General features: G+C 40.8%; 2 protein-coding genes across 11 annotated transcripts in view; one reads left to right on the forward strand and one right to left on the reverse strand.

The window, feature by feature from the left end:
* Positions 1 to 89: 89 nt before the first annotated feature.
* On the reverse strand, positions 90 to 26,953 carry Riok1 (RIO kinase 1). Its single transcript, XM_034510795.2, has 17 exons — positions 26,563 to 26,953; positions 23,823 to 24,024; positions 20,801 to 20,891; positions 19,966 to 20,035; positions 18,820 to 18,862; positions 17,237 to 17,329; positions 15,353 to 15,465; positions 15,188 to 15,268; positions 14,022 to 14,108; positions 13,532 to 13,669; positions 12,199 to 12,302; positions 7,708 to 7,814; positions 5,000 to 5,065; positions 3,935 to 4,054; positions 2,549 to 2,602; positions 1,493 to 1,645; positions 90 to 810 (listed from the first exon to the last, which is right to left on the reverse strand). The coding sequence occupies exons 1-17, from the start codon at positions 26,631 to 26,633 to the stop codon at positions 700 to 702; spliced, it is 1,704 nt and encodes a 567-aa protein (XP_034366686.1). The 5' UTR covers positions 26,634 to 26,953; the 3' UTR covers positions 90 to 699.
* Cage1 (cancer antigen 1) overlaps positions 26,949 to 27,677 on the forward strand; it is a 32,983-nt gene continuing 32,254 nt past the window's right edge. For 3 of the 10 annotated variants that reach the window (XM_034510794.2, XM_076939167.1, XM_076939165.1), the window contains exon 1: positions 27,062 to 27,267. Coding sequence is in view for 4 of the 10 variants with exons in the window: in XM_076939165.1 (XP_076795280.1) it covers positions 27,262 to 27,267 (6 nt within the window). In the remaining 6 variants the exon portion in view is untranslated. Of the gene's footprint in view, positions 27,268 to 27,677 lie in introns of all 10 variants that reach the window. The other 7 variants (XR_013112147.1, XR_013112148.1, XM_076939170.1 and 4 more) reach the window with 4 other exon arrangements.

Consider the following 27,677-nt stretch of genomic DNA (forward strand, 5'->3'; position numbering starts at 1 on the left):
TCTCTATATATAATGTATAACCTCTTGAAAGAATGTTACTTTTTTTTTTTTAATGTTTTATTTCCTTAAAAGAATGAAAACTACCCAAAGGAAGTAATTTGGTTTTATTCACAGCTATGTCCCAGTACCCAAAACCCCTAAATATCTGATGAACAGATGACCATGCCAAAGGGCTGGGTGTGAAACGGCATCTGAGCTGGGAGGTCTAGCTGGAAAGGCATAGTAAAGATGAGGCAGGGTCATATGACAGCAAGCCCCAGAACACACAGGAACAAGGCTACTGGGAACGGACATAATGGCCAGATGACTTCTCTCAGACGGAAACTCCAGGCTCATTTCAGATGTGTCTTTGGCATAGACAAAGACACCAAATGTTTCCAAGTTTGTCCAAGTGTCTTTATGCTCACCTTTATAAAGGCTGTGGATGTTCATCATAAACATTTATGTTCTGATACTTCTAAAAAATGTTTGCAAGATAAAAATATAAAAATAAAATATACAAAGTTCTTCATTAAAACAGGACCTTAATAAGTCCATTTAAAAGCAGAGCCAGGACTGGATCCCGACATAATAGGCCTGGGGCTTTTGAGGTAATCATATGACTACCCCCCCCAGCCTCCCCTGACAGAGAGACGGTAAAGAATGTCCTCCAGTGACTTCTACTTCAGGGTTAAGAAGTAGCTGAGGGATGGCTCCATTCTATTTGCCTTTCTTGGCCTTGGCTGTTTTTTCCTTTCTTTTTTTCACATGTTTAGGGATTTTACTTTTTCTCTTCTCTCTCTGGGCTTCTTTGACCATCTTTTTTCTTTCCTGTAAAAAACAAACAACCCACCCCCAACAAAATTTCATTCATTCAGTGTATTGAAATTATTATTAGAACTAAATTAAAATGAGTATGTTAAGCAGATAAAAGTATATGTAGCATAAAAATGAACAATTACAGGTTGGTGAGTACAACTTTGCTTTGAGGCTCCCTGTATCTCACTTCTCCCAGCCCCTCCCCTCCTTTCATATCCCTGCCTTCTTTCCTCAAGAGGTTCTCACACATAGTTCAGATTATTCTTCAACTCCTGAGGCTCAAATGATCTCCTCCCTCCTCAGCTTCCAGGTGCCGGGACAATAGGAACCTGTCATTATATACAGGTTATCTTTCTTCCCCAGCTCCCCTACCCCAGCCCATCTACTACTGAGCTACACCCTGTCCCTTGACCTTTGTTGAAATCGTAGACAGTCAAACCAATATCCCTGTATATGGGACTTGATGTTTACAAGTTCCAAGTTTTAAGAGAAAAAATGGTGAGAAAGACACAAGCATTCGCTTCTAAGTGGACATAATGTGTGTTCTGTGTGATAGTAAGGAAGCTCCTAACAGCAGCCAAGTCTCTAACTTACTCCAGAAGGAAACTCTGTGTTTAGTTATGGAAACTACAAGTAGAGGCTGCACTGATGTTTAAGAGCTCCCACGCTCAAGAGGAGTAAGATCTTGGCTAACCTTTTTATCAATGTCAGGGTCAGCAGGATGGTTTTTGTATCTGGCTTGATCTTCTTGCTCTTCAGAGTATGTGTCAGAGCACTCAGAGCTCCCAGCATCATCTGAACCAAAACAAGTCTCTTCCTTAACTTCACTTTCTAGGAGTGCAGGGACCTTGAAATTATTATAGAACAATGTTACTTGAAGCCAAGTACTTATCTATTTGTTAGTCAACACGTTCATGCCATCATTTACATCAGTATGTCAGATACTCTTTCAAGTTATACACTGAAATGCCAAAATAGAATCAACATTAGGGAGACGATGGTAACATCCATTCACTCCGGCAGGACTCAAGAACATACACAAAGGAATTAGCAGGGGTATCCAATCTTTTGATAGTGCAACATAATGCTGTCATTTACAAATGTGTTACATGGGTTACATTCACAGCTATCCTGGCATGCATATCTGATTATTAGGTTATTTGGGTGCCTAAATTAACAATATAACTCTGCTACTTTTAGCAAGACAGATAATTGAGCTGGGATTTGGAAAGAATGTAAAATACAGAAGTGGTGGTGGGAGTAGTAAAATCTATTTGGGGCTGGGAACTGAACTCAGGTCCTCTGGAAAAGCAGCAAGAGCTCTGAACTGCTGAGCCAACTCTCCAGCCCTGACATTTTTTAAAACTGATTAAAAACTACTATAAAAGGTATATGGCTATCATTAATTACCCCTGCATCAAAGAAGACCAGGATTAATGACAAATATCTCACTTGACAGAAGAATTCAGAGACAAAATAAGTACATTTCCAAATGTAATTCTAATACCACTGTACTGTAACTTTTATATCTTCAAACTTTTATAAACTTCAAAGAGTATCTATCCACAGGCTGGCAAGACAGCTCATCAGGCAGCCTGACAATCTAAGTTGGATCCCCAAGACCTATGAGGTGGGAAGTTGTCTTCTGACCACCACACATGTGCTATGACATACTTGTGAGCACACACACAAATAAATGAAGTATTTACAGAATAAATTCTGTTATAAAGCAATAACATGTTTTTCATACCTTCTGGACTCCTGACAAATCTTTTTTCAATCCCGTGACAGTCTGGTATAGAATCTTGTAAACAAAAGGAAAATGAATATAAGCATAATAATATATATACATGTTAATGTAAAAACCGACAATAATATGTATATGCTGTACCATTAAGCATGCGCCTATATAACACTGCTCCTGTGACTCTAAGAATACGCTCAAAATCTATCACACAGTAATGCAGAAAGTAGGTAGCATGTTTATTCTTGTGTCCCAGGTATGCATCTCCACAGGCTCAATACAATCAAACCCGATAGTTTTCAGATGAGCTTTGCAACCCACGAGATGACAACCAATACTAATTTGGACTTTATTCAGTGAAATGTTACCCATTCCTCAAACAATCCTATTCTACTCTCACCAGTAGATCTACATTGCAAAAGCTGTAGTTATCACTACCAGTGCTTTCAAGGGGTAGGAAGGACAGCTTGGTGATTAAATGTGCATGCTGCTCAATCATGAGGATCAGAGCTAGGATCCCAGCACCTATATCTGGTGGCTCGGAAAGCTCCAAGGGCTCCAACACTCTCTTCTGGCCTGAGGGCACACACTAATGTGTACATGCAATCACACGGGCACAGACATATATAAACAATACATTTTTAAAAGTGCTTTTAGGACAGAGAGCTAGCTTAGCAGCCAAAGGCACTTGCCATAGCCTGACTGTGACCCACAGAAGCCACACAAAGGAGAGAAGTGATGGACAAAGCTGTCCTCTGGCCTTCCTACAGGCACGGTGACATGCATGCTGACACATGTCTAACACACATGGTAATATATTCTTAATGCTTTTGTTTCATGCATGAAAATCTGGAAAACACTTCTTTGCTCTTTATATAAAAACCTATACATAAACAGCTAAATTTTGCTACATGGCTGCAAAGCCTCAAGGGTAACTTTCTGGTCCATTAACAAAAAGAACTTTCCTCCTAAGGGAACTAGAGATGCACTGTGGCTAAGCACTTGTTCTGCTCATGCAGAGACCTGAATTTGGTTCCTAGCACCCATGCAGGGAAGCTTACAATCCCCTCTTAACCCCAGCTCCAGACAATCCTAACATCTCTGTTTTTCAAGGACACCAGCATTCCCTCATGTGTATATACTCTCCTCTCACACATAATTAAAAATGATATAAATATTTGAAACATTCCTTCAAATATGTATGAAAATGAAGCACAGCATTATCAATCTACTACAACCACTTTTAATCCTAGACTTTGCCTTTTTAGTAATTGTAGTTCTCTGGACACATGCAAATATGCCACTGCTCTCTCAAATGTCTTACAGCCGACATGTATGGAAGCGTGCTTACACAAAGGGAGCTGGCCGTCTCCCAGGCACCAGGCTACTCACATTGTCTTGCTGAGCACTCAGAGCCATGTCTTCTTCCTTTAACCTCACCATTATGTCCACGTCCCTCTCGTAAGTCTTTACTTCATTTAAGGTCCTGGGAATATATGCTTGTTTGAACACCTAGGCGAGGAAAGCAAAATCAAACTGTTATTCCTACACTCTTCCCATCATCCCTCAGTGTCCTTAGCTGTATCAATCATGCAGGAATATATTATCATCTCCACTGCTGACTTTCACTCAACCTGTGTACACACTGGTGTCATGCCTGCTATGCGGTAAGCTAAAAGCAACTTGGTAAGGTAAAAATGAAATTTTAACTGATTTAGGGAAGACAGAGAGTGCATTCCATTGATCCTGAGAGTAGCACGTCTCCCATACATGCACATTTCAAAAGGCATCTGAGGAAGGACAGGATAGACAGTTAGCAAAGGACGGCCTGGCTGTGAGCAACTGATACCCAGTGTTCTTACTGTGTAGGAATATCTCTACCAGGCTGTCACAAACTACTGAGAAAAATAAGTTACAATTAAAATAGTAATAAATATAACAATAATAAGCCTACTGTGAACCTTAATGAAGACATCTTGACTTCTTTAGACTAGTTCGATTTTAATTTTTAACAAAGTGTTTGTTACGTATGTATATTGCTGATTGTGTATAGTTTACACAATCAGCAATATAGGCCATTTAAAAATTCATACTTGCAAATGAATAGGCTTTTCCTTCTCGACTCACACCCCACAAGCTCTTTCAAAACTCTACTTGAACAACAGGCCAAAAGGTTGCTGAGTACAGCCGTGTAACTGAATGTAAATTATATACCATGTGTCTAAAAATCAAGTCCATGCTTCACCACCACCAACAAAACCACGGGAAATCCTGTAACAGCAAATCAGCTGGAAATGGTGGCACACACAGAACTCTAGCGATCAGGCAGCTGAAGCACAGTGAGTGCAAGTTTGAGGCCACATATCAGGTTCTAAGACAGCCTGCTTTATATGAAAAGACCCTGTATCAAAACCCACAAGTGTTCCCCAAGGCTGTGAATACACAATAAACCCCCACCTCTTCATCCACATGATCTTGGCTAGTCTTTTCTTCCTTGGTCCTTTGGGATGCTATCTCCATAGCCTTTGAAAGAAAGCAAAAAAATTATTTTCCTTTACATTTACCCTAGAAGACACATTTTCTATAATCTTCACAGGCGTCATGTCTTCACATTTCTCTAACCAGTGAGCTTCTACAATGTAGGCTGGCTCTCTATCAAAGACTAGCCGGTCATTTTAAAAGAACTAGAATAAACTCCTCTAGTCTCGAGGTATCTTTAGTGCCCTCTTCAAAAATCAACATGGGGTGTAGCTCTGTGGTGGAACACTGGCTCAGGATCTACAAAGCACCAGCACCAGCAGCATTCACACCCACACCCGGCTCATGACCAAGACAAGAAGAATGATTTTTTTAAACTTAAACTATTTGAGGAAATCTTTATCAGAAGAAAACTCAGACTCAATAATGAACCATTTCTTGAACCTTGAAAAGTCAGTGAAATGCATCACAAGAAAGGTAAATATGTTGTCCTAATGCCGATACAGTATAAATCACCAAAAAAGTCGCTTGGACAACAGTAACTGTAAGGAGACACAGACTTCATACAGGGTTCTTCTTCTGACTTATAAAAACAGTTCTCTAGTTAAAATATAGGGAGAGGGACAGAGAGGTGGCTCAGTGGTTAAGAGCATGGACTATTCTTCCAGAGGACCAGAGTTCAATTCCTAGTACCCACACATTGGAGAGCTCACAACTGCCTGCTACACCAGCTTCAGGGATATCCAATGCCTCATCTACACACACATGTGCATACCTATATGTACACAGATTAAAGTAAAAATATATCTTTCAGAAATATATAGAGAGAAGAAAAAAACATTTATTTTTAAGTATAGAATCAATACTAATAGAGATTTAAAAAATGAATGAAAATGGCCCCACAGGCTAAGAAGTAGCATTATTTGAAAGGATTAGGACATGAGGCCTTATTTTAGAAAGCGTGTCACTGAAGGTGTTGTTTTTAGGTTTCAGAAGCTCAAGCTAGGCCCAGTGGTTCACTCACTCTTCCTGCTGCCTACCAATCCAATGCAGAACCTCTCAGTTACATCTCCAGCACCATGCCTACCTCTGAGGCTACATGCGTCCCACCATGATGATAATGGACTAAACCTCTGAACTGTAAGCCAGCCTCAATTAAATGTTTTCCTTTATAAGTGTTGCTGTGGCAATGATTTTTCTTCACAGCAAACAAAACCCTAATTAAGACATGTAGCTGCCTAGTACATAATCAGGTACTAACAATATAGAAATAAAATTTCTGTCCCTCAAGAGTTCATAATCTGCCACACACAGTGGTGCACTATGACACCGGCATTTGAGGCAGCAGCAGGAGGACATAAGGTCAGGCGAGGCAAAGCTACAAAGTAAGACTACCTAAAAGAAACAAAAACTCCACAAAGAGACAAACCAAGAAATAGGCTGGAGATTTGTTTAGTTGCAAACTATCAGCACCGCATGCACTGAAACCTTAGTTTATTCCCCAGAACTGCATAAACTGCAACAGACCATTGTGGTACAGTTATAAACTCGGAACTCAGGAGACAGAGGCAGGAGAACCACAACTTGTCTGAGGTAGCCCGGGATATATATATAAAAAAAAACAAAACAAACAAACAAAAAAAACAACACTGTCTCAGAGAGAGAGAGAGAGAGAGAGAGAGAGAGAGAGAGAGAGAGAGAGAACGAACAATCTGAATCTCCCCTTGAGACAACTGTCTGACCCGAGTTTTAACATTCGCCAGACAGAACAAGATGAACAAGGGCCAAGGTGGACAGGCACTACAGGGGAAATAGGAAATATAAGAATCCTGACTCAGAAGTGACAAGATTAACAAGACACAAATGGATTATGTCAAAATATAAAACTTCTGTTTGAGGACCAAAGGGTACACTCAGACAACACCCACAAAAGCAATGCGCAGGTATTTGTCTTGTCAGGAACCCTGGCTGTTAAGTTTTCACCAGCCTTGAGTTGGGTTTCTTCTGCCCGTGTGTTTGCCTTTTTCCTTAAGTTCCCAGCATGCGTTTCGGGTGGCTCAAAACCACGTGTAACTCTAGCTCCAGGGGATCCAATCACATCTGGCCTCCTTGGGCATTTACACACACGTAGCATATGGTCACACAAACACACATATAGACATATTAAAATCCAACGTGATTTTACTTATTAGCAGCACCAAGAGAAGCAGAATGCAGACAGAATGGTGGTTTCCAGGAACTGGTAAGGGTTGGTAAGCACAGGTTCAGTATTTGATGATTAAAAAAAAAAAAAAAAGTTCTGAAGATAGAAAATCAGTGGCTGGAAATGTAACATGAAGTAAACCCTTTTGTCCCTCAAAAAAAAAAAAAAAATCAGTGGTTTACATAACAATTTAAATGTATATAAGGTCATGCATGTTTTACCACACACATGACAGTTTTCTCACTAAACATATGGAGGTTGACAGTTGTCACAATTTCTCTGTAATCTTGCCAGTTGAATAAAGTCAAGAAACCTGGTTCTACTGACTTCTTTACTGTTTTTAATCTCATTGTGAAATGATAAGTGCTAAGAAGTTATTAAAATGAATAGCGACAATGAGCAACACTAATGACTGAACCCCTCAGATACACCACACAAAGGCAAGCTATCCTTTCTCCTCTGTCCTCTCCTCAGCCCATCTCACCTTTTCCAGGTAAGCGTCCATGTTGTCAGCAGTGATGGAGGGATCAGTGACGAACTCGAAGAGCTCCCGCACAGTCATCACAGCAACAGCATGCTTGAAGAAGAAATCTGTCAGAAGGAAAAGCATTGAGGACAGCTCTAGAAAGGGAACAATTACTACTCCAGCTGAGGAACAGAGAAAGAAATAACCATGCCCCATCTCCCGCCAATGGCTTAAGTGGCACTACATTGAGCAATTCAGTAACAAGACTTGTGGGTTCCTTCCGGTCTGGGCCAGAGCACTGAGCAGATCTTGGGTGGCAGCTCTACCCCCAATCTCCAAGAACCCAGAGGAAGCAGGGATCCCAGGTGCTCTAACTTCTGTCAGAGCTTGAGCACTGAGCAGATTTTGGGCCCCAGTGCTTAACCCAATAGTTACACCCACCCCACAAATTCTGATACAACCAAGAAAATAGGAAAGACAGGATCCAGTCAGGGACAGGGCAGGTGGCACTTAGGAGATCCAGATGGCAAAAGGCAAGTGCAAGAACATAAGCATCAGCAACCCAGGGTACTTGGCATTAATTAGAACCTAGTTCTCCCACACAAGAAAGTCCTGAATTCCCCATATCACTAGGAAAGCAAGATTCAGATTTAAAATCACTTCTAATGATGATGACAGAGGACTTTAAGAAGGACATAAATAACACTCTCAAAGAATTTGAGGAGAACACAGGTAAACAGGTAGAAGTCCTTAAAGACTTACAAGAGAACACAACCAAACTGGTGAAGGAATTGAACAAAACCATTCAGGACATAAAAATGGAAGTAGAAACAATCAAGAAATCACAAAGGGAGACTACCCTGGAGATAGAAAACCTAAGAAAGAAATCAGGCGTCATAGACACAAGCATCACCAACAGAATACAAGAGATAGAAGAGAGAACCTCAGGTGCAGAAGATATCATAGAAAATATTGACACAACTGTCAAAGAAAATGCAAAATGCAAAAAGTTCTTAACACAAAACATCCAGGAAATTCAGGACACAATGAGAAGAACAAACCTAAGGATAATAGGTATAGATGAGAGTGAAGATTCCCAACTTAAAGGACCAATAAATATCTTCAACAAAATTATAGAAGAAAACTTCCCTAATCTAAAGAACAAGATGCCCATAAAAATACAAGAAGCCTATAGAACGCCAAATAGACTAGACCAGAAAAGAAATACCTCCTGTCACATAATAATCAAAACACCAAGTGCACAAAACAAAGAAAGAATATTAAATGTAGTAAGGGAGAAAGGCCAAGTAACATATAAAGGCAGACCTATCAGAATTACACCAGACTTCTCACCAGATACTATAAAAGCTAGAAGATGCTGGACAGATCTAAGAGAACACAAATGCCAGCCCAGGCTACTATACCCAGCAAAACTCTCAATTACCATAGATGGAGAAACCAAGTATCTTGGTTCCACGACAAAACCAAATTTACACAATATCTTTCCACAAACCCAGCATTACAAAGGATAATAGCAGGAAAGCTCCAATACAAGGAGGGAAATTATACTCTAGAAAGAGCAAGAAAGTAACCCTCTTCCAACAAATCCAACAGAAGACAGCCACACAAAGATAACTTCACCTCTAATAACAAAAATAACAGGAGACAACAATCACTGTTCCTTAATATCTCTTAACATCAATGGACTCAATTCCCAAATTAAAAGACATAGGCTAATGGACTGGATACGTAAACGGGACCCAGCATTTTACTGCATACAGGAAACCCACCGCAGTACAAAGACAGACTCTACCTTAGAGTAAAAGGCTGGAAAACAATTTTTCAAGCAAATGGTCCTAAGAAACAAGCTGGAGTAGCCATTCTAAAATCTCCAACCCACGAACACAAAAGGAGGGACTCATGGCTCCACCAGTCTAGGTAGTTGAGGGTAGCCTTGCCAGGCATCAGTGGAAGTGGACAGCCTTGGTACCTTAAAGTTTGGATTCTCTAGTGATGGGGAATTTCAAGAGCAGGGAGGTGGGAATGAGAGGATGGTGGGAGCACACCCTCATAGTAATTGGAGGAGAAAAGATGAGGTAAGGGGTTAGGCATCAGTGGAAGTAGAGGGCCTTGGTGCCTGAAAGTGTGGATCCACAAGTGTTGGGGAATTTCAAGAGCAGGGAGGCAGGAATGAGAGGATGGTGGGAGCACACCCTCATAGTAATTGGAGGGGGGTAAGGGGTTAAGCATCAATGGAAGTGGAGGGCCTTGGTGCCTGAAAGATTGGATTCCCTAGTGTTGAGGAATTTGAGAACAGGGAGGCAAAAATGGGAGGATGGTGGGAGCACACCTTCATAGAAACGCCCAGAATTATATGGATTAGACATGACAGAGGCAGGCAGCCAGATGACTAGATTCCAGAATTCAAACAAACAATTATCTTGATACTAAAATTTGTTTTGAGAATTATATATTGCAGAATACATAGCCTTGGTGTATCTACTCATCAGGCAAGCTGAGCACACCTGCTCGAACCTCTGATGTCCTGGAAATCTAGCCAGATGCAGTGAAGACACAGTGTCAGAGGCTTATCAATTTACTCTTCTCCCAACCCCTCTTCTAATATTTCAACACCCATAATCAGCTTGAAGAAGTTAATGAAGAGTTGGTGCCCTTATTCCCTGGGCTTGGGGACTGAGGTGGTTAATATTGGGCTGTCTTTCTAGGGAAAAGTAGTGGTTTTGGTGGAACAGGGAGGATTAGCTAGGACTTATTGCATAGCCATAACTTACTGGTAGAAATATGTATAATTGTTATTAAGATGAAGTTATAATTTCTTAAATGGTACAAAATTTACTTTGATTTCAAATTTAAGGTTTTTATTGGTATGAGCTTCTTATTAACATAAAAGTGAGATGAATATTGTTACTATCATAGGCATTGCGCCTGTATAACAAACACATTTAGGAATACAAGGCTTAGACCCAGTCCTTCTTTAACTTTTTTAACTTATTTGAGATGGTTAGACTGTGAATTAAGGGCCTATAGCAAATTCATGGCTTTGAGTTTATTGTTAGGGAATTTTCTATATTTTATTTAGAAATAGCTGAGAGGAGTTAACAGACAACAGTCCAGATTACCTTACATGGATAGTCGGTTTTCAAAACATCAGAAGTCCACAGAATAGATGTTACAAACATTAGAGACCTGTCTGCTCCTGACAGCTTCCTGTCTTGGATTCCAAGAAGAAATTGAGCATCTTTGGAGTTATTCCAATTGTGGTCAGATAGCCACTAGGCAAAAATTGCCTCTTTCCATCTACAGACAAAATATTGTCCAGAAAAGGACACACTTGCAGAATAGTCGACTGATTGTATCTTCCAAGACAGAGTAATCAGCCCTTAATAATTCTGCATCACTAGGTCTGTCAGATGATCCTGGGCCAGAAGGCTGAAGATCAGATGCTCCAACATTCTGTAGTATAGGGACTGTCCAGGTGTCCAGCGGTCTCTATAAATTGGCTATGTTTTAGAAGCTATGCTTTGCGCTTCCAATAATCTCAGTTATCTCAGTCATTCTGGATTTCTGATGGGGTTGAAAACTTATAGTTTTCAATAGCCAATCCTTGCTATTTACTTTGAAAGAAAACATTTGAGAGGATGGTTTTCGGCTGACATTCATTCTAAAGCCAAGAAAAAAAAAGCCAGGCTCAGAACTAAATCTTTTATTTAGGAGAGATGACGAAGGTTCTGCTTAGTCAACAAAATGATGGACTGGGTGGGTATTAGGTCTATCTTGCACCTTACTGACATAAATTGATATAGTTATGCTCTAACTGTATTTTGATAAAAGTTTTATTTTAACAGGAAGGGTGATATGTAGGAGGAGCTAAGGTGGGAGGAGTACAGAGAGGAGGAGTAAGGAGAGGAGGAGGAGGAAAGGAGGAGCTAGGTGATGAGAGAGAAAGAGAGAGGGGGGCCAGACATGGAGGCAGATGTTCATATGTCTCTGCCAGTCAAAGATAGTTGATACATCTAGATTGGGTGTTAGGTTACACTTCTGATTGATATTGAGCATTACCAAACTTATAAAGCCTTTGGTTGACATTTAAAAAAAAATATATAAAAGCAAAAAGGAGAAGGGGGTATGGGATAGGGGTTTTCTAGGGAGGGGAAATGGGGAAAGGGGATGGCATCTGAAATGTAAATAAATAAAATATCAAAAAAAAAAGAAAAAGAAAAAAGAGACTTGTTTTTCAGCACTAGGGATCAATGAGAGACAAATGTCGTATTCCTATGCCAGACTGCATTCCCACTTCAAGTGACAAGACCTCATCCCAGTGCTTCTCAGCCTTTCTAACACTGTGACCCCCCCCCAATACAGTTCCTCGTGGTGTGTTGATCCCCAACCATGACAGTATTTTCATGGCTACTTCACAACTATAACTCTGCTACTGTTATGAATCGTCATATGATGTGCAGGATGTGGGAGGTGACTCCTGTCACTCACCATTGACATTGGCACAGTCTTTTCTCAAGAACTCCAACGCATGTGGGTGGTCATGCTCCACAGACTGAGAAACATCAATGATGTACACATCTCCACCGTGGTACCTTGTGGGCAGTAAGCACAGAAGTTGTACGTTACTACCATGCTCTTTTGTTTTGTTTTGTTTTGTTTTGTTTTAAATTTATTTTGAAATCAGTTATGGCGGTACATGCTGGCGGCATTTGCTGAAGGAGGCAGAGGTGGGAAGATCAGGTCAGAGTGGGCCAGCCTGGGATACACATTTTTAGCTATGTGTAGTGGCACCTTCCTTTAATCTCAGCACTTGGGAAGCAGTGGTAGGTGGATCTTGGAGAGTTCAAGGACAATCTGATCTACAAAGTGAGTTCCAGTAAAGCCAAGCTATGAACAAAGATCCTGTCTCAAAAAACAAAAGCAAACAAGCAAAAATATCTATTTGTGCCCTTCCCCCAGGCCTGAGCAGGCCTGCAAAGTCATTTACCACAATAGACCAAGCAACAGTAGGACCTAGGAGATGCACTGCATTACCAGCCTTGGTACCTTGGAGCCTGCTACCTGAGCTAAGAAGAATGGACAGCCTGCTGAGCTAGCCTTGACACCTTCCAGACTGCTATCTCCTTGACCAGCCCCTGGGCTGAACCGAGAAGAGACTCTGGGGGGTGGGGCTTCCCCTTTATATGTGAAAGCAAATTATTAAACTTCGGGCCTTGATCAGAATACTTTGTCTTGGCCCCGTTTCTCTCGCCCTCCATTCCCGTTCATTCCTAGGCTTCCTCTCAGGAGAACCTGGTAACCTATAGCTTCAGGCAGCTACATTTATTCTGTTGTTTATTTTGGATAGGTCCTCTCTTTATAGCATGGGCTAGCCTCAAACTTCTCTTCTTGCTGCTGCTTTCTAAGTGCTGAGATTACAGTCATGCACCACTATATCTAGTTAAAAAAAAATCCATCTTACGTAATTTATAAATGACTACAGCAGATGAAAAAGGATCCTGACTAATGAAAGCTGAAAAAAAACAGAAAATTTCAAAGCCTATTAAATCAGCTAAAAGTGCTTCCCCTCCTGCCACCTTGTGCAGGGGATGAAATCCAAAGCATCTCACATACACAGTTCAGATAACTGCTCAATCAATCAAGCTACACACTCAGTCCTCCACAGTGTGTACCTGTGAGTAAGGTCAATGAAGGCACTGACCACATCTTAACGCTTAGAGGGAAGCAAACACAGCACAGTATGACTTTGTAGATTAGAGTTTCCTGTATTGAAGTGCATGAAATAATTACAGTAAGTTTCCAGGAAAGAAACCACACTCACAGCATGTTGAATTCACTGAGATCAGCATGGACAAGTCTAGCATCCTGATACATTTTCCTCATGTACTGAATGACCTGCAGGTACAACTCCCGTGCCTTGGATTCTGACAGCTGGACATTTTTCAAAAGTGGTGCAGGTCTGGAGTGAAAAGGGAATGGAGATAAACTCATCACGATCAAGTCTTCTTGCCCCACTCCACAGTGTCCACACACCTCTCTTCTGTAACTCATCATGTGAACTGACAAGGGAATAATGAATGCCAATCCAAATGCTGACAGTTACAGGTACTTTTCCAAAACTTTAATAAATTAAACATCCCTCAAAAGCACAGTTACTTTTGTTATTCTGAAGTACTTTCAAACTTCACAATGGTGAATCATAGCAGTTATGCACCAACACAGGAATAATGAAGAGAAAAATGAGAAATAATCACCTAGTACACGGCTCACATAGCTTCACCATGAAATTCTGTGATGTCCCACATACTTACATGTCATCCTTGCCAATAAAGCCCATGAGAAGAACATGACTTCTTAGCCTGATTGGTTCTGGACATGGTATGTTTGCTGTTTTTAGCCTGTGAAGTAAAGGACAATTGAAAAGTCAAAAGACATAAACACATTAGAGCAGTTACAGACCATGAGCTGACACTGCTGTTAGGAAATAGCACCGAGATCTCTGATCTACACTGCTATTTCATAACCAATTTGTTTTAAATGTCACCATCATGTGCTATCGAGAATACCAAAGCCCTGATAAGCAAACATGTTAACACCCAAACCTGTAACACCCAACCTACTTCTAGAGGTGTTAAACACTGAAGAGAAAGAATACCTCCGGATTGATGAGACAGCAACTATGTCAACAATTATCTCTTGAGTTTACTAATGTCAAAAATAAAGCAAATCACTGCACACACCTAGTGTCCAGTTGCACACAGGAATATTTCCAAAACAAATGATGCTGACTTAATAGCAAATTGTAACTATGGATAACACATAAAAAGTTAAAAGACACTGGAAACGGAAAGAAAAATGCCACAAACTTTGAGAAAACTAGCTAAGTGTCCTTTCTTTACAGTAGTTTCAGAAAAATGACTATATGAATATGTCCTACACTGGACTGAATAAGAGCAAGTGATTAACCAGAGCTGAGAGCCTGACAACATTTATCTAAAACCCCTGGTTTGTTTTTGTTGTTGTTTTTGCTTTTTTTTTTTTTTTTTTATTGTTTTTTGTTTGTTTGTTTTGAGCCAAGGTTTCTCTGCATAGCTCTGGCTGCCCTGGAACTCACTCTGTAGACCAGGCTGGCCATGAATTCAGAGATCCGCCAGCCTCTGTCTCTCAAATGCTGGGATTTAAGGTGTGAGCCACCACTGCCCAGCTCCCCTGTAATTTTTTCAAATGATAGTAGTACCATTACTATTATTGCTGTCTTAAAATCCTATAAAATGCCTTGTCTCAAAGCAAATTCTGTATGTTTTCACATAGCTTCAGGCTCTTCTGAAAAGCAAAATGTGTCTATATAGTTCACCAGAGTAATAGAGCTACATGGTCTAATGGGTCCCGTCTGCTTGGAAAGGGCAGGGCACAGATACCCAGACAGACACGGTTACGCATATGCACTGCAAACCTCCTCACACACACCATCAGTTACCTGCGCAAATTCCTCATCTCCTTCTCTGCCCATGTCTTCACCATTTTTCTAGGGTTTCCTTTACAGTAGCCACGGCGAAACCTAGAGCAAGTAAACATCTGTTAATCACCACATTATACTACTTTAGCACTTGAGGGAAAAGGAATTCAAGAATCTGGGGCTCACCTGAATTCCCCAGTCACATACTTATCACGATCTTTGAACATCAAAATGGAAGTTTTGTATATTTTGATTGCTCTGCTCTCTCCAGTGGGTGTGCTAGCATAGTATACATTAGCCTATTTAAAAAAAAAAAAAAAAAAAACAAAGAAAATTAGACGTGTTAAATAACTAGTGTCAGTGATTCTAACCTCAAAAGTAAACTGAAATAACACCACTGTCCTCTCTTGAAGGTGTGAATTTAAATAGGAAACACTGTATGACAATAAATATACCTCTAGCATACATTCATATGCCACCCTGTGACTTTCTGGCCAATGACAGGCCCTATATGCCAGAGTGCTCTCAAGAGACCTTATCACCGGGCTGAAGCGATGGCTCAGTGGTTAAGAGCACTGACTGCTCTTCCAAAGGTCCTGAGTTCAATTCCCAGGAACCACATGGTGGCTCACAACCATCTGTAATAGGATCTAATGCCCTCTTCCGGTGTGTCTCAAGACAGCTACAGTGTACTCATAAATATAAAAAATAAATCTTAAAAAAAAAAAAAAACTTAAAAAAAAAAGGCCTTATCATCTATAGTGTCTACAGTGATGCCATAGCAGTCTCAGGTTCCCAGTACCAAAACTGCTAATGACTCATTTCTCCCAACACAGCCTATTGTTACAAGAGGCACACAAGATACAGAAAAGCTTCACATATATATCTCTGATGAAAATGTTCTTGCATTTAATTAACCTCCACAGCAAATGAGTTATTAATTCTGATGGTTTGAATGAGAAGTGTCTTCCACAGGCTCATGGATCTGAGCCCCTGGGCCCCGGTGTGTGTGCTTCTGTTTCAGAGCTTGTGGAATGTTGAGAGGTGTATGTCAGAGGAGGCAGGCTTGGGAATGAACAGCCTGGGCCTCCTTCTAGTTCACTCTGCTTCCTGTTTCCTGCTTGCCAGGCTTCCTCCCTACCATCATGGACCCTAGCTCTCTTGAACCCTAAGCTAAAGTAAATGTTCTTCCTTAAGCTCTTCTTGGTCATGTATTTTATCACAGCAAGGGAAGAGTAACATGATTGGTTTTGGTTTTTTTTTTTTTTTTTCTAAAGTCACACTTAGCCTTTAAACACAGCACATAGGAGGCATAGGATCTTTGAGTTCACGGCCAGCCTGGTCTACAGAGGGAGTTCAGGGTACCAGAACAGTCAGGGCAACACAGACAAACCTAAACCCTGTCTAGAGAAAAAAAAATGTCACACTTATTTTTCTAGACTTACAAGTAAAGAAACAAGACTGGCTAAAAGAAATGAACCCATAAACATAATTTATTAGCAGTAATTTTAAACCCGGACTCAGGACCACAGTAATCTGAAAATCTAAGCTCACTGCTGGACACACAGACTCAGGAATACAATAAAGCAACCACAGTAAGTTAAACATACAGTTTCTTATCAACTGACTACCAAGCAAGATAATTCTAGATACACTGTTAATAAACCATCTGGTGTATATAGCTTTTTCTCTCTTTTTTTCTCTGTGTAGTCCTGGGTGTCCTAGAACTTGCTTTGCAGACCATGCTGGCCTCAAACTCAGAGCTCTGACTGCCCCTGCCTCCGAGGGCTGGAATTAAAGGTGTATGTCACCACAGCCAGCTTTCTTTCTTTTTTGACAGGGTTTCTATAAGTAGCTCTAGTTGGCCTAGACTTTGCAATATAGACCATGCTGGCCTGGAACTCAGAGATCTACCTGATTCTGCCTCCCAAGTGCTGGGATTAAAAGTGTGTGCTACAATGCTTGGCTTTCTTTTGTCTTTAAGGCACAAATTATAAAGAGCCTTAGTTTTCCTGGGTATTTGAAACAAGGAGATTAATATGAAAATACTGTCATCCAACAAAAGCTCACTTCTTTTCCAGTGCTTATGCAGCCATGTATCTCTGATATGTGTTCTTTATCCAACAACTTGAATAAAATCATCCTTGTTCTGGGATCCAAAACCTAAGAATTAAAAAAAAAAAAAAATTTTTTTAAAAGTACAATCATGAAAACAAATCACACAAGATTTAAAAACAGCAAATATACTAAGAGTGATCAAGATGGCTCAGTGAATGAAGGTGCACACCACCAGGCTCATGACAAGTCTCATTGTCCCAGAACCCACCCACATATAGGTGAGCAGATGGAACGAACCCCACACCACAAAGTTCCTGACTTTCACAGAGGCCCCTGTTGCACAGGCACTGCCTTCCCCATCATGCACATATATACAGTTTGGTTTCTGCTGCTGTGATAAACACTATGACCAAAACAATATGGGGGAAAGGTTTGTCTCATCTTACTCTTGGAGAAAACAGTGCTCGGCTGAGAGAAGTCAGGGCAGAAGCTGGACGCAGGAACTAAAGCAGAGACCATGGAGGAAAGCTGCTGACCGGCCTGCTTTCTACACACTGCTCAACTTGCTTTCTTATACAACCCAGGACGCCCAGCTCGTTCTTACACTACCCAGGTTCAGGGTGGCATCACCCCACAGTGGGCTGGCACACAAACTTGCCTACAAAGACAATCTGATGGAAGCAATTCCTCCCTGAAGTGTGGCTCTAGTTTGTATAAGTAGACAAAAACAAAAAGCCCAACCAATATAACATATAATAACAAGTTAACACTATCGATAACCACTTTCGTGCACAATGATTCAATTGCACAAACTGGCTCTCTACTGCAGGTCAGCTTCTACTCCCTTGGGGGTAAAGCACACAAGAGGTGCTATAGGTCAAAAGGTTACAATTTCAAAATGTGGAATTGTACACATACTTATTGAGTCGAGAGCCCACATATGCAGCAATAATGATAATATAAACTTTTTTTAAAAAATCATTTGATTCACATCAAAAATCTGGATCAGGTAGCATACACCTTTAATACTAGCTCTGAGAAGGCAAGAGGCAGGCCTATCTGTGTAAGTTTGAGGCCCTCCTGATCTACATAGCAAGTTCCAGGCCATCTAGAGCTGGTGTTCCAAAGAATAAAGCACATGTAATTTCTAAACAAAGAGGTCTCTAGTTAGAAATATGAAGGTATTACCCTTTTTTCCCTGATCCTTCATCTACACATTCCCCAGATACATGGCAGCTACTCAACCTGCTTTATGGTAGATATCCATTCTATTTAACAGGAAAGAGAATAAAATTCCTACAGACCCTGCTTAAGAAAGATTCTGGTCTAAACAGTCTTTGTCTTCCAAACTTCTGAGAAGGATGAAGCACAGTAGCTTCGAAGGCTATTGAAGCTATTCTGAAAGGGTTATGGCTCTACCTTAACTACTCGTGGTCATTTTATAGAGTAAAATGCCAACCACTGAACTTGAGACAGTGTTTACCCAGGAGTAATTTTAGGTAAGGTTAACACCAACAGGAAGCTAAAAACAAGGCACAAGTCAAAGAGAATAGAAATGCTAATTTCACACAAGGCTGTGAGCACTTCAAGCATACCTGTTCTACAGTTGCTCGGTCGGCCTTATCTTTAATACGATACCTGAGTGGAACAAAAAAGTATAGAAGACATATTCAAAACTCATTGAGAAGCCAGAATGAGACTTCTACATGTACATGATTTGGTGACAATTCTCAAGAAGTTTTTCATAAGAGATATAATTTGACACAGACTCTTCACTCAGTTTAAACTTCATTTCTCTGAGCATGCAAATCGGATCTCCTTAACAAGCATGTCCAAGCTTTTGTTATTTCTTTCCATTTAAGTTTTTTCATCTTTTTCACTTAGTTTCTATAAGTCAATGAAGAAACATAAGAGGATACCACCCTGCATGCGATGGTCAGAAGACAACTTTCGGAAGTTGGTTCTATCCTTCCACTACCAGGGATCACACATATAAATATATAGATGTGCATATATGACGTTATATATGAAGTATGTATTTCACATGCATACAGAAGGGACAGAGAAAGGAGCAGACAGAAAGAGGCAGGAGAAGGAATGTGAATGTGGAAGTCTTTCCATGTCCTGGGGCATTAAGAAAGAGCAGCTGGAGTACAGTGACAGGGACATGTAGAGTGTCCATGCTGTCCTTTAATGATCCGACTTACTTATAAGGCTGTGTTTTTAGACTTTTATTTCAAAATAATTTCAAAAGGCAGACTGATTTGCCTCAGCCCATCCACTAGACAATGCAATCAACACTAACTTAGACTAACACAGGCTCCAACACAAAACGTCAGACAGGTCAGTGAAGTACCAAGTGGCCAAAGTTGCTCTCAGAAAGTTATCTCTATGGACGCAGTAACAAACCAGAAAAAACTGATTTTAACACTCAGTTCTAACACTGCTAGTGGATTAACATAATTTTCTATACTGCAATGATCATCTCAAGTATTAGCACGTAAGAGAAGTCAGCCAGACCTCAGTCAACTGGAATCTACAAATACTCATCCTGATGAAAACACACTTATGAACTTCATGAGATCGTATTTTTACTACTTAAGATTCATTTACTGTTTTGATTTGCAAAGGTATAGCACACACTAAGCTAATAAACAAAAGCACACTAACATCTCCTGCAGAACAATTACACCCAGTCAAGAAATAAGTCTCTACCAGCTTTGTATTGAAAAATTACTTACGATTCTGCTTCTTTTTGTCTCAATTTTACGGTGACTTTATTTATGACAGAATCAGTAACATTCAGCTTATCTAAAAAGACGAAAACTCACAATGTAAACAAGACAAGACACTAATAGTCACCTCTACTTTTCTATACATTTTCTTAATAGAATTAGAATATACCTTGCTTATGAGGCAAACAGTTAACTTATTTCTTTATAGTGTGTATTCTCAGCACTATAGTGTGCTTTTTGAACCAGAATTCTAAAATTGTAGATAGAAACAATACCCAAAAACACTGCCTCTTCTAAGTCTCAGATACTTAATGGTTTGTACAAGACAGATAACACAACTAACTGAATTCAAAGTTTAATTGTGCAAGCTTCAGTTTCTTTTCACATTATATATACATGACAATGACTAGGAAATACTTACACACATTAATTTGAGACTTATGGAGAGTATGCATGAGACACTGGTAGGTTTACAGTCAAAATGCTCCAAGCAGAAAACCATAGCCTTGCATTCTAGAGCCCTGTAGTTCAATGAGGGCTGGCTTTCAAATAAACGATTGGCAGTGCCTAACTAAACAAATAACATTTTTAGGCTGTTCTAATACAAAAGGCAATGCAGAACAGAGAAGAACTGGGGTGAGTACATGAAACTTCATATTCCCACAACAGATGAAAACAGAGAACAAAGTCACTGAAAGTTACTTTTCTTCATTCTATCTAGAGTCATTCATTGACTATCACTGAGCCAAATACATTTGATTTTTCAGCTAACAAAAGTACCCAACATTTGGAAGAATTTCTTCACAGCTCAGTTAGGTGATATATTTTTTTAAAAACTTACTTAGATTAATTTTATTTTCAAATTTTTGCAAGGACTTGTCAATTGGAGTAGACATTTTGGCTGAATTGTAGTTAGAAGTCTGCCGATTTGCCTACAAGAAATTAATTCAAAATATGATTAATTGTAAATTCAAGCTTAAGGTTCATAATTACATTTCTTTCTCCCTTATTTTGTATTATGTTTTGGAGGAGGGGACACAACACACATGGAACCAGAGAACAACTCTTATACACTGATTTTCTCTTTCTACCCTGACAGTCCCAGGAATTGAACTCAAGTTGTCAGGCGTGACACCAACTGCATTTACCTGCTGAACCATCTCCCTGCTCCAGTTCAGTCAGCTATTACATACAGGAGCATACTAGAAGAGAAACAAACTTTTTAAAGACTTTAAGGTTCCTAGAGTTGGAGAGCTGGCTCAGCAGCTAAGGATACTGGCTGCTCCTCCAGAAGAGCTGAGTTCGATCCCAGCACCTACATGGCAGCTCACAACCATCTCTAAGTCTCGTCCCAGAGAGATCCAAAACCTTTTAATCTCCTTGGGCATTTCATAAACTGCCTGCACATGGTGCACAGATACATATGCAGGCAAAGCACCTACACATATAAAAAAGTAAATAAAATAGAAAAAAAAAGGCATTTCAAAAAGAAGGCTAAGGTTACTGACCACAAAACACAGGTCACATGTCATGTTCTTCTCTTCAGTGTATTTTTTGTTCTTATGAATAATAACTAAGTTGGATTTTCTAAAATGTAATTGGCTTGTACATTTGCTACTTGAGTATTCACTTACCTTCACAGTGTTTAGTAAAGAGCTAAGGCTAACATTAAATTCATTTTTTTTAATTTATTTTTATTTATTTTATGTATGTGAGTTTATTGTAGTTCTCTTCAGACATACCAGAAGAGGCTTACACCACACTTACACTTACAGGTGGTTGAGAGCCACCATGTGGTTGCTAGGAATTGAACTCAAGACCTCTGGAAGAGCAGTCAGTGCTCTTAACTGCTGAGCCATCTCTCCAGCCCCCCCTCCCCCCCATAAATTCATTCTTAACCCTGTATTTTTAAGCCTGACACTTTGAGAAAGGGAATAGGGAAAGATAAGCATGAGGTTCAGCACTTACTGTGTGTTCTGTACAACCTTAAGTAACCCCCAAGAAAAGCAGAAGGAATACCTAAAACTCATAGCGAATGCAATATAGATTTTAAAGACGGGCTCTCAGCCAGGCAGTACTGGTGCATGCTTTTAATACGAGCAGAGACAGTTAAATCTCTCTGAGTTCAAAACCAGCCTGGTCTTCAGGTCGAGTTTCAGGATGGCCAGGGATACACAGAGAAACCCTTTTCTTAGGGAGGAGAAAAAAATTAAAAATAGTACTCAACAGTTGCTGATTCCCTCTTATTATATCTCATCATCAAGTCTGAGGCTTGGTTGTCTTATCTGTAAAGAACTTAAAACATTTTCCTACCAAATTTAACATAAACTTTGTTTTAGAATTAGTTATCTCACTTTATTTGTATGAATGCTTTGCTTACACAAATGTATGTGTACCACATGACGTCTGGTACTTATAGATGCCGTAAGAAAGTATTGTATTCCATGGAACTGGAGTTACAGATGATTATGAGCTGCCATGTAGGTGCTGGGAATTGAACCCAGGTCCTTAGCAAGAACAACACATGCTGTAAACCACTGAGCTATCTTCTCAGCCCCTTTAATTTAACTTCTAAATAACTTTTGGCTTTGGGATACAAATTATTAACTAGTAGGTAAAGACCCTGGGTTTGATACCTAGCACCACAATAAGTAAAAATCAGGCCATGTTTCCTATCACATACAAGCCAAACTGACTGATTTGACTTTTGTAGTGCTGGGATGCACAGTAGGCAAGTGCTCCAAAAAGGCACTTCATCCCCAACAAAACAATTTAATTACTATAATCACCAGCAACCAAAAGTTAAAAGCTAACAATAGGTATACACACATCATAACACGATCCATGCTTAAATTATCCGAAGTCTCTCCAGTGACTCAGTGTAGGAGTTACCAAAACTTACTTTGGATTCCAGGCTGGCCTTGAACTTGTGATCCTTCTACCTCTTCTTCACAGCCCAGCTATACTTCTCTAATTACCAATGAGTTTCAATGTTTCCTCCCTGCTGTGCTGGGAAGCCAGGGACAAACCCCAGAGTCTTTTGTATGCCAGCCAAATGCTTTACAGTTGAGCTACATTCCCAACCCCTTTCTGTAAATGGTCTGCAGTTAACAGCTTAGTCGTGGCCTTTCCCTTACATATTTTTACGTTCATTCACCCTATGATACCTCAGTAACTCTTAACATTTACTGATTATTGAGAGAATCCAAATACAAGAAATGATGAGAAATATGAAAAGCAAAAAGAAAGAAAACAAATTAGTAAAAGCTGGGGCTCTAAGACAATATAACCCACAGAACCACAAAGTCTTTAAAAAAAAAAAAAAAACTACATGGGCTGGAAAGATGGCTCAGCCCACAAACTATTGTCATTCAAGCCTGAGGACCTAAGTTCAGTCCTCAGCACCTGCACAAAAAGGCAGACTCAGAGGTCAGTATCCATGATCCCAACACTAGGGCAGCTGAGACAGGGTCTCTGGAAGTCACAATCCAGTGGCTGACTAAACGGTGAGCTCTGGGCTCAAGTGAGATGTCTCAAAAGATAAGGTGGAGAGGCTGGAGACAGCTCAGAGATATTAGGACTGGAACTGGATCCCAGCACACACATAAGAACCTGTTTGGATGTTGTGGATCCCCAAAATATTTGTAACTCCTGATCCAAGGGACTGGTACCCACTTCTGTCTTCTCCACATGCATACAGGTATGTGCACACACATGTGTATATACTCATGCCGACACATCCACACACATAAAGAAAAGATAAAGTGGAAAATACTGAGAAGAACACTTGATATCACACACAAACACAGAGAGAGGGAGAAAATACAAGCAGATAACACAGATTTACAGAATTCCATACATACCTGATAGTTACTGCTGCCATTCCAGGTACAACCCTTGGTAAGTTTTCCAGTCCCATCATCCAAGTACCAGTCAGTGTCATAATCATAGTCATCTTCCTCACCAATCTCATCTTCGCCCTCCATCTCTGCTGCATCATTCTGAAGGTTTTTAAGTAGAATGCCATCTTCTATTGCATGAATTGACTGGACTTCTTTGTTTTCACTAGGAATAAGAATATACTGACATGTTTATTCATCCCCTAAAGGGAAAAACACCCACATACATGCACACCTAAAAATTCCCTTACATTTCCCAATCTGCTCCATCTTCTTAATATCAAGCTCTTCTGTCTCCCCATCTGCAGCAATGCTTTATTCGCCACACCCTCGTACTAGTCATTGGGTGTTGGCTTTGCTTTTGCATTAAGTCAAGCTAGAATTCACATTATCATCTTGGGTAAATGAGCTGACTCCAACCAGTGCACAAGACCAGATCACTCATACTTTAAGGGGGAATGTGTATCAAAATTTGCCTTTCCTTGAACTCTCTGTAATACCAGGAGCTGTAGCAAGACACTCCTAAGACACAAACAACTCCAAATCACCTCTATTTATAAAAGGAAGCAATGATGGAGACAGGCCCAGCACTACACAGTGAAGCAGGCCAAGTACAGGGTAACAGAAGAGGGAACTATTAAGAGAAGAGGTCCAGAGTAATCAAAGTACAACCAATGGAGAGGTTCACAAGAGAATGCAGACCCTGTTGTTACCGGATCTTCCTAGTTTTACAAGAAGCTAAAACACTGGATGCTTATGTAATTTTTTTCCCAAATAATTGGCAGGTTCAGTTTTTTTTTTTTTTTTGTTTTTTTTTTTTTTAAAAAAACTGTGCATCTCAAACAAAACACATTTACCCCTAAATTCAATAAAATTCAATTCAGTGTTGCCAGCTTTGACCTTTCAGGCCAGGAATCACATAAAACAACTAATGATAGTAACACTTAAAAAGACATAATGCCTGGTTCATCAGCACTCAACACCAAGATCAGCATGAGCCCCTGGACAAGGACAACACACAAATAAATTAGGTGATATCCTGTTCCTTTTCTTTAAAGACAGGGTCTCACTATTTAGCTATGGCTGGCCTGGAACTTGCTATATAGACCAAGCTGGGATTGAACGAAAAGATTTACCTGCCTCTGCCTCCCAAGTGCTGAGATTAAAGATGTGTGTACCTGCCAGGCAGTGGTGGTGCACGCCTTTAATCCCAGTACTTGGGAGGCAGAGGCAGGCAGATTTCTGAGTTCAAAGCCAGCCTGGTCTTCAGAGTGAGTTCCAGGACAGTCAGGACAACACAGAGAAACCCTGTCTCGAAAAACAACAACAAAATAAAGCAAAAAAAACAAACAAACAAACAAAAAAAACCCCTGCAATTTACTAGGACTTCATAAGTATAATACATAAATTACCCTTCACTTACACATCTAACAATCTAGACAAGTATGTTAAAGGCAAGACAATTCGAAAGGTCCTGGTGTCCTCAGTCTCAACTAGCAATCATCTGCTGTGACAATGTCTTGTACAGACAACACCACCAGCCTCTATCTACTTACCAGATAGCACTAGTATGCCCCACCCTCAGCCCAGGTGTAACATATAAAAATGTCTCTGGAGAGACACTGGTGTGGTCTCACAATATCCTGTGTGTATGGGGCCTATGGGCAAAGCACGCTTGTTTCTTCTTCCCACTTAAACGCTTCAGTAAGGATTTTTTTGAGATGCTCAGTAAGCAGAAGAATGGAAATCTCCAATTTCTCCTGCTAATTCCTACTATATGTTACTGATCACTCATCTTTTTTTTCCTTTGTACTACTCACCAATTTTAATTCAAATAATTTACCTCATTGCTAATATCAATCTCTCCTAGCGGAGGACAACCCTTGTGGCAATCAAAAATGGTAGTCACCAATATTTCCCTAACACTCGATATGACACACAGAGTGGTCAATATATATTTATCAAAACCGCTCACAATTGATGGATAAAATCTACGTGATTTTATTCTTTGTTGTTTCGAAATGACGATGTGCAGTTTTCTTTTCTTTTTAACGGGAAGTTTTCCGTCGCTGCTTTCTTTGGACCTCACATCCAATTTCACCACAAAACCTCAACACTGCTCCCTCGAAGTCCTTCTATGACCGTAGCTCTAGGAGCCATCGTGTTTGAACCTGGTTATTTTATTTATTTTTTTACTGATTCTCTGCTCCACTCCTCTCCAAAAACATCTACGTAACTCACCAGTTCCTTTAATTAATTAATCAAATGACGCCCTGTCGCAGCTAAAAGTTCTCCTCTGGCCTATAAGACCTGAACAGTATCTTAACTTCTCAGTTACTTGTAAGGCTTTGCCTGGCTGGTCTTCCTTTTTGCCTCAATTCTCTCCGCTGCGCTGTAGGCTAGCCTCTTGGTCTAGCTTTGTCTTGTTCATCATCACTATCGCCCGCGGAGGTAAAACTTTTGCTGACTGTATGTGGAACCTTGTATGTAGGAGAAAAAAAAAGCCCCACGTTTCTCAGTGGTCCCCAGCTCTTACTTCTCTGCTGAACATTCTGGGAACTACTGACAGGTAGCTTTCACAAACTGCCCAGCTATCAGGACAGACCCCGAGAAAAAAATCCAAACCCGTCAGGTGTCAGCTCCCTGAGCCGAATGCGGAGCTGGCGGAATCTGAGGAGTAAGTGTGTCATCTCCGGCCGCCTACCTGTCTGAGGAATCCGCGTCGTCAAATTGCCCAGGGACCACCGAGGCCATCCTGTCCAGACTGCAGTCCATGACGAGTGGTGTGAGCCTTCGGCTCCCTCAGGCTGCGAGCGGAAGAGACGGCTTTCCACCTAGCGAACCCAACCGCGTCTCCGCGATTCCGGCCTCTCAAATCCCTCGGCAACTGCCAGGCCCAAAGCAGCACCCAGGCTCCGCCGGGTGTCAGGATACAGGGTTTCTGCGAACAGCACCACCACCACCAGACCGGAAGTTCAACGCCGGAAGTATGCCACCAGAAATACCTCGCCAAGCCCTAGTGCCCTCAGGGAGCATGCGCGTTACGGTGGCTGGGAAAGGCCAATCCGCGATGTGAAGTGGGCGTGGTGCGTTGTTTGTGGAGTGTAACGTGTAGCACGCGTTGCTCCCAAGCCTTTCGGTCTTGCTCCATCATGGCTTTTCCGGTCATAGAAAGTCAGCCTGTTTTTCCCCAGATGCTCCTAAAGACTTGCGTCCTCTGACCTCCTTCCTGCAGACTCCTGTGTGGTCCAGAGGACGTCACACTGGGGCGTTCGAGCGCTCTGCGACGCACCAGTCGGTGCCCTCGGTGGGGACGGTTGGAAGGTTTTCTCCCTCCCGCGGAGCCGGTGTGCCGGGAGGAAACCCGGAATCCTTAGCCTGAGACACAGAAGCTCTATGGATCATGGAAGTGAGCACACTTTTGCTCTCTAGAAACGTTGGTGTGTTGTTTTGAGATGCAAATGAGACACGTGGTTGGTTTTTTTTTTTAAAGTTGGGAAGTTCAAGTTTTTCGTTTGGCACTCTCGTGACACATCTTTCTGCTTTTTTCTTAGTGATAAAATGTTAAGTATTGCCTAGCGCGCCCCTGTGTATTGCATGTGCATGAGTGAAGTTCAAAGAATAACTTGAGAGCTTACTCCTTCCACTTAGGCTCCGGGAACCGAACTCTGGTCGTCTGCGCTTTTCCCTGTTCAGCCATCTCCCAAGCCCTTATCTTAAAACGGCTTTAACTAAAACCGGTTGGTGGTGGTGCACACCTTTAATCCCCGCACTTGGGAAGCAGAGGCAGGTATATCTTTTGAGTTGGAGGCCAACCTG

This window comes from Arvicanthis niloticus, chromosome 8 (assembly GCF_011762505.2).
Source record: "Arvicanthis niloticus isolate mArvNil1 chromosome 8, mArvNil1.pat.X, whole genome shotgun sequence".
NCBI lineage: Eukaryota > Metazoa > Chordata > Mammalia > Rodentia > Muridae > Arvicanthis > Arvicanthis niloticus.

What these genes read in the sequence shown, in the direction of transcription:
- Riok1 (XM_034510795.2), bottom strand. Translation starts at nt 26,633, where the DNA reads ATGGACTGCAGTCTGGACAGGATGGCCTCGGTGGTCCCTGGGCAATTT. An exon ending in GAGATGAGGAATTTGCGCAG is followed by an intron (nt 14,109 to 15,187) that starts GTAACTGATGGT and finishes TTTACTTCACAG; the next exon opens with GCTAAAAACAGCAAACATAC. An exon ending in AGACTGTGCCAATGTCAATG is followed by an intron (nt 7,815 to 12,198) that starts GTGAGTGACAGG and finishes TCCTTCTGACAG; the next exon opens with ATTTCTTCTTCAAGCATGCT.